The sequence below is a fragment of the Nerophis lumbriciformis genome, linkage group LG03 (genome assembly GCF_033978685.3).
Source record: "Nerophis lumbriciformis linkage group LG03, RoL_Nlum_v2.1, whole genome shotgun sequence".
In the NCBI taxonomy this organism is placed as follows: Eukaryota; Metazoa; Chordata; class Actinopteri; order Syngnathiformes; family Syngnathidae; genus Nerophis; species Nerophis lumbriciformis.
Genome location: NC_084550.2, coordinates 17,150,001 through 17,161,716, shown reverse-complemented (window position 1 = coordinate 17,161,716; position 11,716 = coordinate 17,150,001). Strand labels below are relative to the sequence as shown.

The 11,716-nt window shown below is 39.7% G+C and overlaps 1 protein-coding gene across 1 annotated transcript in view; it reads left to right on the top strand.

The window, feature by feature from the left end:
- The first annotated feature begins 1,477 nt into the window (after positions 1-1,477).
- Positions 1,478-11,716, top strand: part of skp1 (S-phase kinase-associated protein 1) — a 14,894-nt gene continuing 4,655 nt past the window's right edge. The window contains exons 1-4 of the mRNA XM_061934388.1: positions 1,478-1,626; positions 2,143-2,239; positions 3,697-3,770; positions 8,436-8,579. Coding sequence (XP_061790372.1) covers positions 2,143-2,239; positions 3,697-3,770; positions 8,436-8,579 — 315 coding nt within the window. The 5' untranslated portion in view covers positions 1,478-1,626. The remainder of the gene's footprint in view (positions 1,627-2,142; positions 2,240-3,696; positions 3,771-8,435; positions 8,580-11,716) is intronic.

The window sequence follows — 11,716 nt, the reverse complement described above, 5'->3', positions numbered from 1 at the left end:
ATCGGGAATCCTTACAGGGAGACCAAAGTACATGCCTATTCAGCTCCGTAAAGCTCATCCATCCCGACCCTCAACGCCGCATTTCCTCCGGTCTCTCCACGTGGTCTCCGGTGGAAACATGGCCAGGGCTACCTGAGGCAGACCCAAAAGTTCACAGAAGACTTAGACTTAGACAAACTTTAAGGGAAATTGTTCCACACAGTAGCTCAGTTACAAAGGATGGAAAGTGTAAGGATGGTAAGGATAATGCAGGTATAAAGTAGACAAAAAATGTACCGTAGTAGCAATATAAAATATAACATATATGTAATATTTACATATTATATATACAGATATATTATATTTTTATATAATATATACAATATATAACATTTACCATGTACATTATTACAGTATATGTAACAGCTGCAGCATAAAATAAAGAGTAGATCCAGCAGAACATAGACAGTGACAAGAATAGAAAAAATACAATAAAAATAAATTAATAAAAATAGACAAGAGCACCCAAAAGCAGCGCATATTTCATAAAAGTGCCACCCCACGTTGCACGGTCCCAAAGGTCCCAGACCAAAAACAAGAGGGAAACACAAGCGCTCAGAGCTCTTGCAACTAGCAGCCACTACAGCAGTGCCATCTTAGAAAAAAAATTAATAAAATAATAATTATTGTTCAGAAATGCAAATACATTACCACAAATGTAAAGAATTAAGGAAAGAAAACAAATTGAGAAGGCTTAAAAAAGTTAAATATGTGAATATTTACACTTGAAAATGACCGGTAGGAGGCCACGGGGAAGACCCAGGACACTTGGTAAGACTATGTCTCCCGGCTGGCCTGGAAACGCCCCGGGATCCCCCAGGAGGAGCTCGATGAAGTGGCTGGGGAGAGGGAAGTCTGGGCTGCTCAGCCTCAGCCTGCTTAGGCTGCTGTCCCCGCGACCCGATTTCGGATAAGCGGAAGAAGATGGATGGAAAATACATGATATGTTATGGATTGATTTACGTGGGCCCCGACTTAAACAAGTTGAAAAACTTATTCGGGTGTTACCATTTAGTGGTCAATTGTACGGAATATGTACTTTACTGTGCAATCTACTAATAAAAGTCTCAATCAATCAATCAAAAAGAACTTTCGATACAATTTTAGAATAACACATACTAACACACAAATTAAAAAAACAACCCTACATTATTATGAAACTATGATAGAATATTAGTCATATAATAAAAATGTGACAATTTTGCAATAAATAAATGACCTCGGAACTTAGGTTCACGCATTGTTGTCAGCCGGAACCTTTTCACGAACCTCAACGTATTTAAGCATATACGTTTTTTTTATTGAGTATCATTATGCACAGCTGTAAACTCCAGACCTAAATTATACTTTATACATTAATGTTATATTTTTGATTGTTTAAAACGGGTGTTTGTCTCGGAAACATGACAAAAATAAAGAAATATAAACGCCCCCTCCTCCCGCCTCCTCCCCCTCCATGTTGTGACAAAGCAGCGCCGAGTGCGGACTGGAAATACTTAACTTCTTTTTCTTCTTCTTCTCTTCTACTGCTTTAAAGAGACTACAGGCCAATTATTCATTATTGTTTATAAACAAAACGCATTTACGGTACGTTTGTCCATATAATGTAAGAGTGACGTGTTTAAAATGGCTTTGTTTGACCGCTGTAGCTTGCGGTTGCTAGCAGGCCTGCTAGCATGGTGCTAGCAAGCTAATGCTAACAGCGAGTTTTAACAAATATTTTGCATTTTGAGCATAGGTATCACAACAAGAACAATGTTATGCTGATTATGTGTTAATAATGTATTATGTTTTTTAAAGAGGGGTCGAGACATGGTTAGCATTAGAATGCTAACGCCTTGCGGCGCTTATAACTTCTATTTATTTATTAATGCAACTTCCAGATGTTGGATTATGCCAACGTTTGCGTACGTACGTCTTCTTTTCATCGCAAAATGATGCGAAACTGAAGAGGTTCGTCGTCACCAAACGACAATACTAAAACAGTAGCTAAGTTGTTGCTGTACCGCCATGGACTTCCAACTGAAATGAGTGGACAGCAACCCGTTTTTATTGACAAATACATGCAAATACTAAACGTGTTATTGTTTGTTTTGATACAAGATGCCCACCATAAAGTTGCAGAGCTCCGATGGGGAAATTTTTGAGGTGGACGTGGAAATAGCCAAACAGTCCGTGACCATTAAAACCATGTTGGAAGGTAAGTGATTATATATAGGGATGATGTTCGATAAGAAATTATCGAGTTCGAGCCTATTATCAAATCCTCTTATCGAACCGATTCTCTTATCGAGTCCAGATAGGTTGTTGTATATGGAAAAAAACACAATATTTGGTTTAACAAATCACTTCACATTCTCTACTGCTCGCTACTATAGTATTACCATATCTGAGTTATTGTGCAGAAATGTGGGGAAATAACTACAAACAAAAGATCAATTAGACTGATACATAATGTTGGATATAGAATGTTGGTAAAATTGCAAACAGCTATAATGATGTGGAATTAAATGATGGAATGGATTAAGTAAAGAAGTGAAACATTGTACTGATATGATCCAGTTTAAGAGGTTGTTCAAATGAATAGTGCTTACAAAGTACAAAGAAGAAGAATTATGAGAAATACTTTCAACCCTATTGAAAATAAGATATTCTTCATCTCAGTATATTAATAATGACTAAATTAATTCATTACATATTACAAAACTGTTGTATATACTAATTCACAGATATTTTATTTTAAAAAGGTCAGTAAATGATGTATATATTTGTAAACGCTATGAAGTGGGAAAGGGGTAGGATTAAATAAGCTTTACTTCTGTAAAGTGAAATGATATGAAACTGTGATGTATTATACTGTAAGTGTGTTCATGTTCCAAATAAACTAAAGAAAGAAAGAAAGCACTGGTGATGCCTAATGATGTCATGATCCGTGGTCGGATCACGTTTTGGTTAGTTATGTTCTGTTAGTTTTGGACTTCCTTAGTTGTTGTGTGCACTTTGGGGGTTTGTTTTAGTCACCGTGGTTACTTATGATTTTCACCTGCCTTGTACGCGCACCTGTTGCTCATCAGAGACTCTATTTAAGCCTGCCTTTTCCGGTCACTCGTCGTGGCTGCATTGTTTGCATTTGCAACGGTTACGTTGGCATTCTGATTTCTGTGCTGAAGTTACCTTAGCTTCTAGTATTCTTGTGCTAAGTAAGTTTTTGCTTTAGCTTCTCGTGCGAACGGCACACTTTCCTTTTGTTTCGTTCCTGTCTGTTGTAATGTGTATGATTTATGAGAAATAAATCATCTCCTACCTGCACGCTTTCGTCCGGAGCCGTCAGTTTTGCGTCCCGGGAGAACGAACCGCAGCACGCTGCACCCCACCGTGACAAATGACTGAGCTACGTGACGTCATTTCTTGTGATGTCCTACGGGGCATTTCTTGTCGGGACGGGATTTGTTCCCAGGGATTCGAATAAAGAACCAACTCTTTTTCTTTACTATGGTGGTCTCGATAACGGGTACCGGTTCTCAAAAAGGGATTCGAGTCCGAGGACTCGGTTCTTTTCTTATCGAACAACCGGTAAAACCGGTTTCGAGCATCAACCCTAATTTATATATGCCTTAAATTGAAGTGCGAAGTACTATATTTTGTTTTATTTCACAGATTTGGGAATGGACGACGAAGGAGACGACGACCCGGTCCCTCTTCCCAACGTCAACGCGGCAATTCTTAAGAAGGTAACACACGTAATATATTAGTATTCGCAGTAGGGCTGGGCGATATGGCCTTTTATTAAATCTCAATATTTTTAGGCCATGTCACGATACATCTCGATATTTTGCCTTAGCCTTGAATGAACACTTGATGCATATAATCACAGCAGTATGATGAGTCTATGTTTCTACATTAGGGCTGGGCGATATATCGATATACTCAATATACTCAATATATCGCGGGTTTGTCTCTGTGCGATATAGAAAATGACTATATCGTGATATTGGAGTATACGCTCTCACGCAGTTGCTTTTAGCTTCGGGCATTACACTACAGGCTCTTCTCACTCTTTGTTGTCTCTCCTTCTCACAGAGACAAAAAACAAGCGCACCTTCTTACATACGTCACATACGTATACGCCCTCGCGGAGCAGAGAGGTGCGGCATGGGTAACGTTAGCTGTGGTGCGAGTGGTAATACGAGAGAAAGAAGTTGCGAATCTGGTAACAAATGAAGGAATAATTAATTCCCAAGAGGGAATTAATCGTCTGGCGGTGGTTTGGCATCAAGCGGGAATATGTCGAACAGACAACCGTAATTTGTCAAGTGTGGGGCAAAAGTGTTGCTATAAAAAGTAGTATTACTGGTAATATGTAGCATCATTTGAAAAGTCACTCGCTAGAGAATGAAGAGTGCTTACTCTGCATTTCAACATCTCTGTTTGGTGCCACACCCAACAAAATGCCGAGGCTACCATTTCCACATCAACACCGTATGAAAAATATAGTCAACATCAGAAGGAGATAACGTCCGCAAGAACCTACCACATAGCGAAGGACATACACTATTTGATTTCCTATTATGCAGCTCATTTTTATTTGACAGTTATTGAAATATCTTGTGTGACATCATGCACAAAGTGCACTTTATTTGTTTTAAACTATTGTAGTGGCGCTCTGTACAAAAAGTGCACTTTAATTTAGTGTTGTTTTGATATGTCATCTTAGTGACGTCATGCACAAAAGTGCACTAATAGCTTGTTTTAAAATGTCTCTGACAATCTTGCACTTCCTGTTTTGGAAATGACATGAATGTTTGTGCCACTGCTTAATAAAAATGAGCATATATTAATGCAGTATGAACAAGAATGTTTTAATGTAGACACATAGAATCATCATACTGCTGTGATTATATGCATCAAGTGTTCATTCAAGGCTAAGGCAAAATATTGAGATATGTATCGTGTATCGTGACATGGCCTAAAAATATTGAGATATTAAAAAAAGGCCATATCGCCCAGCCCTAGTCTACATTAAAACATTCTTGTTGATACTGCATTAATATATGCTCATTTTAAACTTTCATGCAGAGAGGGAAATCACAACTAAGTCAATTTACCAAAACTGTATGTATTAAACAGTTATTAAGCAGTGGCACAAACATTCATGTAAATTCCAAAACAGAAAGTGCAAGATTGTCAGAGACATTTTAAAACAAGCTATTAGTGCACTTTTGTGCATGATTTCACTAAGATGACATATCAAAATAACACTAAATTCAAGTGCACTTTTTGTACAGAACACCACTACAATAGTTTAAATCATATAAAGTGCATGATGTCACACAAGATATTTCAATAACTGTCAAATAAAATTGAGCTGCATAATAGGAAATCAAATAGTGTATGTCCTTCGCTATGTGGTAGTTTACTGCGGATGTTATCTCCTTCTGTTGTTGACTATTTGTTTCATACGGTGTTGATGTGCAGGTTGCTTTGGCATTTTGTTGGTGTGGCACCGACCGGAGATGTTGACATGCGGAGTTTCAAGCACTCTTCATTCTCTAGCGGGTGACTTTTCAAATGGTGCTACACATTAGCAGTGCTGCTCCTTTTTGTAGCAACGCTTTTGCCGCATACTTGCAAAACATCTTCCCGCCTGAAGCCAAACCATCGCCAGACGATGGACTCCCTGCTGTTTTCTTCCTTCATTTGTTACCACACCGCTAGCATCACAGCTAACTTTACTCTACGCTCTGCTCCGCGAGAGCGTATGACGTTGCACGCGCGACAGTATGTGACGTATGTAAGAAAGTGCGCTTGTTTTATGTCTCTGTGAGAAGGAGAGACTAGAAAGAGTGAGAAGAGCCTGTAGTGTAATGCCCGCAGCTAAAAGCAACTGCGTGAGAACGAATACTCGAATATCCCGATATAGTCATTTTCTATATCGCACAGAGACAAACCCGCAATATATCGAGTACCGTATTTTTCGGACTATAAGTCGCAATTTTTTTCATAGTTTGGCCGGGCTCCAGTGCGACTTATATATGTTTTTTTCCTTCTTTATTATGCATTTTCGGCAGGTGCGACTTATACTCCGGTACGACTTATACTCCGAGAAATACGGTATATTGATATATCGCTCAGCTGTACCTTAGAGGAAAATCTAATTTAAAATATTTGTATGCTCGTACAACACTTAAAACCTTTAGTATATCAGTATGTGGAATTAAATTATGGAATGGACTAATCAAAGAAATCTAACAAAGCACCAATATCATTCAGTTTAAGAGACCGTTCAAACTACAAGTGTTCACAAAGTACACAGAACAAGAATTATGATGAACATCTTGAACTCTTTTTTTTCCTTTATTTTTTTCATTGAGACAAAGATTATTTATGTATTTAATATTTGTTTGCTTACTATATTATTTATTTATTTATTTGTTCACAGTTCTTTTACAGAGAACAAGGAAATTGGATAAAATTGCTATGGTATGAAAAAGGGTAGGATTAAAAAAGCTCTGATTCTTCCTACTCCTTTTCGGACGTGCTATAATGAAACAACTGGAATTGTGTGATGCATTACATTGAATCGTATGCAAGTTCGAAATAAACTGAAACTGAAGTGAATTGTAACCTTCAAAAATTGTTTGAGTGCAATAGGAAATCAATGTTTAATGTATTGTGAAATTTTCTGTTAAAATAAAGCCAATGTTGACATTTTTTGTACCGTATTTTCCGCACTATAAGGCGCACCGGATTATTAGCCGCACCTTCTATGAATTACATATTTCATAATTTTGTCCACCAATAAGCCGCCCCGGACTATAAGCCGCGCCTACGCTGCGCTAAAGGGAATGTCAAAAAAACAGTCAGATAGGTCAGTCAAACTTTAATAATATATTAAAAACCAGCGTTCTAACAACTCTGTTCACTCCCAAAATGTACGCAAATGTGCAATCACAAACATAGTAAAATTCAAAATAGTGCAGCGCAATAGCAACATAATGTTGCTCGAACGTTAATGTCACAACACACAAAATAAACATAGCGCTTACTTTCTGAAGTTATTCTTCATTCGTAAATCCTTCGTCTTCGGTGTCCGAAGTGAAAAGTTGGGCAAATTTACGATCCACTGGCAGATGTTGGCGTCGTCTGGCGCTGCCTCCTCGTCTTAGTGAAGGTGTGTTCGCCTTCTGTCTTCCATTGTTCCCACGCAGTTAGCAGTCTAGCTTCGAATGCCCTGTTGACACCAATATCTAGCGGCTGGAGGTCTTTTGTCAATCCACCCGGAATGACGGCGAGTATTGAATTAAGCGTGTCAGCGTGTCTCTCAATGTGCTGTTAAGAGCTAGCAAATATAACAACTACACTACCCAGCATGCAACGATAGTTACGAGCATGCGCGGTAGCCCTGAGAAGTTCCCACGCAGTTAGCAGTCTAGCTTCGAATGCCCTGTTGACACCAATATCTAGCGGCGGCTGGAGGTCTTTTGTCAATCCACCCAGAATGACGGCGAGTATTGAATTAAGCGTGTCAGCGTGTCTCTCAATGTGCTGTTATGAGCTAGCAAATATAACAACTACACTACCCAGCATGCAACGATAGTTACGAGCATGCGCGGTAGCCCTGAGAAGTTCCCACGCAGTTAGCAGTCTAGCTTCGAATGCCCTGTTGACACCAATATCTAGCGGCGGCTGGAGGTCTTTTGTCAATCCACCCAGAATGACGGCGAGTATTGAATTAAGCGTGTCAGCGTGTCTCTCAATGTGCTGTTATGAGCTAGCAAATATAACAACTACACTACCCAGCATGCAACGATAGTTATGAGCATGCGCGGTAGCCCTGAGAAGCGTTGTATGCTGGGAGTTCGAATGTGGTTATGAGCACGCTGTGAGAAAACGTTGAGAACTCAGTTAACACGCCTCGTCTGCATTATTTATAATTAGACAGACAACACACTTAATAGGAGCCATTTGGGGTCTTTACATAAACACACAAATGGAAATGAAACGTCACATATCCCAGCATGCACCGCGCGCTTCTTCTACGGGGAAAAAAGATGGCGGCTGTTTACCGTAGTTGCGAGACCTAAACTTTATGAAAATGAATCGTAATAAAGCGCACCGGGTTATAAGGCGCACTGTTAGCTTTTGAGAAAATTTGTGGTTTTTAGGTGCGCCTTATAGTGCGGAAAATACGGTACTTCCCTTTATTTTTAAAGTATTTTGAAGTAGCGTAAAGTATCTATACATTTCGGTACCGTGGTTGGATCCCTGGTAGGATACGGTATGTTAAAGTCCTCAATAATCAATTCTAGTTCTTCCCAAAATGTTTCAGTTGCAAATCTTGTTTTCCTGTTTGATGTGTTCACTGTGTGTTTGTTTGTGTGTGTGTGTGTTGCCAGGTGATCCAGTGGTGCACCCACCACAAAGACGACCCCCCTCCCCCTGAGGACGACGAGAACAAGGAGAAGCGCACCGACGACATACCCGTCTGGGATCAGGAGTTCCTCAAAGTGGACCAAGGCACCTTGTTTGAGCTCATTCTGGTAAAAAAACAACAATAATAATAAGTGGTTTGTTTACACGGTGTGTGTGTGTCATGTGATGAGTTAGAAGGTATGTTGTCCACGTGTTCGACAACATACCGCTGTGGGCTTCCAGGAAGTGAAACCCAAGTCAACCACGGTTTAAAGAGAAACATGCTTCAGCTTGAGGGTCTGCCTTCCGCTTGTTCCTAGTAGGACTGTACTGATCCCATATTGATATCCGGAAAAAACAAGTATCGGATTATATTGTTTACTTGTTCAAAGCCAGTTCACATCTAAATGTCCTCCAATAAGCACACATTTTTTGTATTTTACTAAAGTAATTTACAAAACATGCTAGGCTATAGGCTACTAGCAGCTACACAACAGCTAAGCACACAAGTGAGACATACGTTATAATCATTGAACAATAAAACAGCACATTTGTCAATTTAAACAAAATCAAATAATTACAGTTGCATATGAATTACACATACAGAGAAGTGTATTATTAAAGGTATCCAGTAACACATGTCCACATCATTGATGAGCTTAACGACATGAATTATGTGACCAATAAGTGTCACCAAAAAACTTATCACTTTAAGTCTATGGACTGGACTTTCACAATATTATGCTAGACACACTCGACGTCCATTGCATCCGGTCTCCCCTAGAAGGGACGGGGTCACCCACATCTGCGGTCCTCTCCAAGGTTTCTCATCGTCATTCACATCGACGTCCCACTGGGTTGTGAGTTTTTCTTTGCCCTTATGTGGGCTCTGAACCGAGGATGTCGTTGTGGCTTGTGCAGCCCTTTGAGACACTTGTGATTTAGGGCTATATAAATAAACATTGATTAATTGATTGATTTAAAGGCTTAGTTGGCCACATGCGTGGACAGCACTTTTTAGCTCTTATTTCCAAAATTGTGTACACTACTGAATTGGGGTCTTATGGCCGCTTATGTGGACACTTATGCTGCCATCTGGTGGTGTCATAAGAGTATAACATACAATGGAATTTGGAAAAAAAAAGGTGTAAAAATAAGAATTAGCCTGTCACTAAATATGAAGTACACATTTGTTACTTATGGACTAAGTACATCATATCAAAAGATGATTCTTAGTTTTTATTCTAATTAGGGTTCAATAAGGCCAAATAGCAAAGAGAAATTAAAAAAAGCATGTAAACAAACAGCTTGGGCCTTAAGAGATAGCATAAGTGTGTCATAAGGTTTTTAATTATAGACCTACTGTTTGTTGTTCTAAGAGTAATTTCCCTTTATAAAGCCTTTTCTAACTTTTCACAACAAAAAAGATTTGTGCTGATCTTGCATTCGATTCATACCAGTACTGATGTTGGTATTGTATCAGATGTGAAAAATGTTAGGGGTAAAGCTGGGCGATATGGCTGAAAATTGTATCATGATGATATGTTTTTTATATTGATCTATATAAAAAATGATTGATATTTTTTATGACCTATTTAACCCTGCCAATAAATACAGTGGTATACTTTACTTACCAAAGATGGGATTTACCAGTGGAGAAGGTGTCTGGTAGGGTCACCCACGGGTAAGGTGGTACCGGTACAATAAATGCAGTAGATTTGAAGGTAGTTGCAGTATAGAGACACTAGATGGCAGTAGTGTATAAGCTATTGAACACTACACAGAGGAAGTTGGGAAGCTACTAATTAAACCAACACAGGATGTTGCTGCATTCAAACCTAACAGAACTAAAAACAAGTTCCTGTTATTGAGTTGATGTATCAACATATCAGTTTCTCTTCTCACTAGGAGAGAATTCACAGCGAGATAGAAAGACGGCACAATCAAACTTTAAGTGATTGGCTGTTGGCGTGTCTCTCCATTTCTCAGTGATACTTCCTGTTTCCTGTTTTGCTGTCTTCCCACAGAGCGTGAGTAACTCCATGCAACAAACCTTGCTTCGTAACTTCTGTTTTTTTCCAACCCAAAAAATAGAAGAACGTATCGAATGTTTTAACGAACGCATTTGATATTGATATCGATTATGTGTCGAAGAGAGAGGAAGGAAGGAAGGATCCCCAAAACTTGCATCTTTCCCAATAAGACTTATGGCAGTACTCGCTTTTTATTTTTTAATACATTTGCAAACATTTCTACATTTCTGTTTTTTTCTGTCAAGATGCGCTGCTGAGTGTACATTCATGAGAAATAACATTAACTTTTTTGATTTTAGCAAATGGCTGCAATGAAACAAAGCGGAAATTTGCAGTTGTATAGTAAACATTGTGTCACGTCCTAACTTGTCCTCCCCGTAATTGGGCAGTTGTATTTCGGACATTGCGTCACGTCCTAACTTGTCCTCATCGGAATTGGACAGTTTTATCTGAGACGTTGCGTCATGTCCAAACTCGTCCTCCCGTAATTGGGCAGTTGTACTGTGGATGTTGCGTCACCGCCTAACTCGTCCACCCGTAATTGGGCAGGTGTATAGTGGACGTTGCGTCACGTCCTAACTCGTCCTCCCCGTAATTGGACAGTTGTATTTCGAACGTCGCGTCACGTCCTAACTTGTCCCCATCGTAATTGGGAAGTTGTATAGTGGACGTTGCGTTACATCCTAACTCGTCTTCCCCGTGATTGGGCAGGTGTATTGTGGACGTTGCGTCACGTCCTAACTTGTCCTTATCGTAATTGGGAAGTTGTATAGTGGACGTTGCGTCACGTCCTAACTCATCCTCCCTGTATTTGGGCAGTTGTATTGTGGAATTTGCGTCACGTCCTAACTCGTCCTCCCCGTAATTGGGCAGTTGTATTTCGGACGTTGCATCACGTCCTAACTCGTCCTCACTATATTCGGGCAGTTGTATTGTGGTTGTTGCGTCACGTCCTAACTCGTCCTCCCCGTAATTGGGCAGTTGTATAGTGGACGTTGTGTCACGTCCTAACTCGTCCTCCCTGTATTTGGGCAGTTGTATTGTGGTTGTTGCGTCACGTCCTAACTTGTCCTCATCGGAATTGGGCAGTTGTATTTTGGACATTGCGTCACGTCCTAACTTGTCCTCATCGGAATTGGGCAGTTGTATTTCGGACATTGCGTCACGTCTGAACTCGTCCTCCCGTAATTGGGCAGTTGTATAGTGGACGTCGCGTCACGTCCTAACTTGTC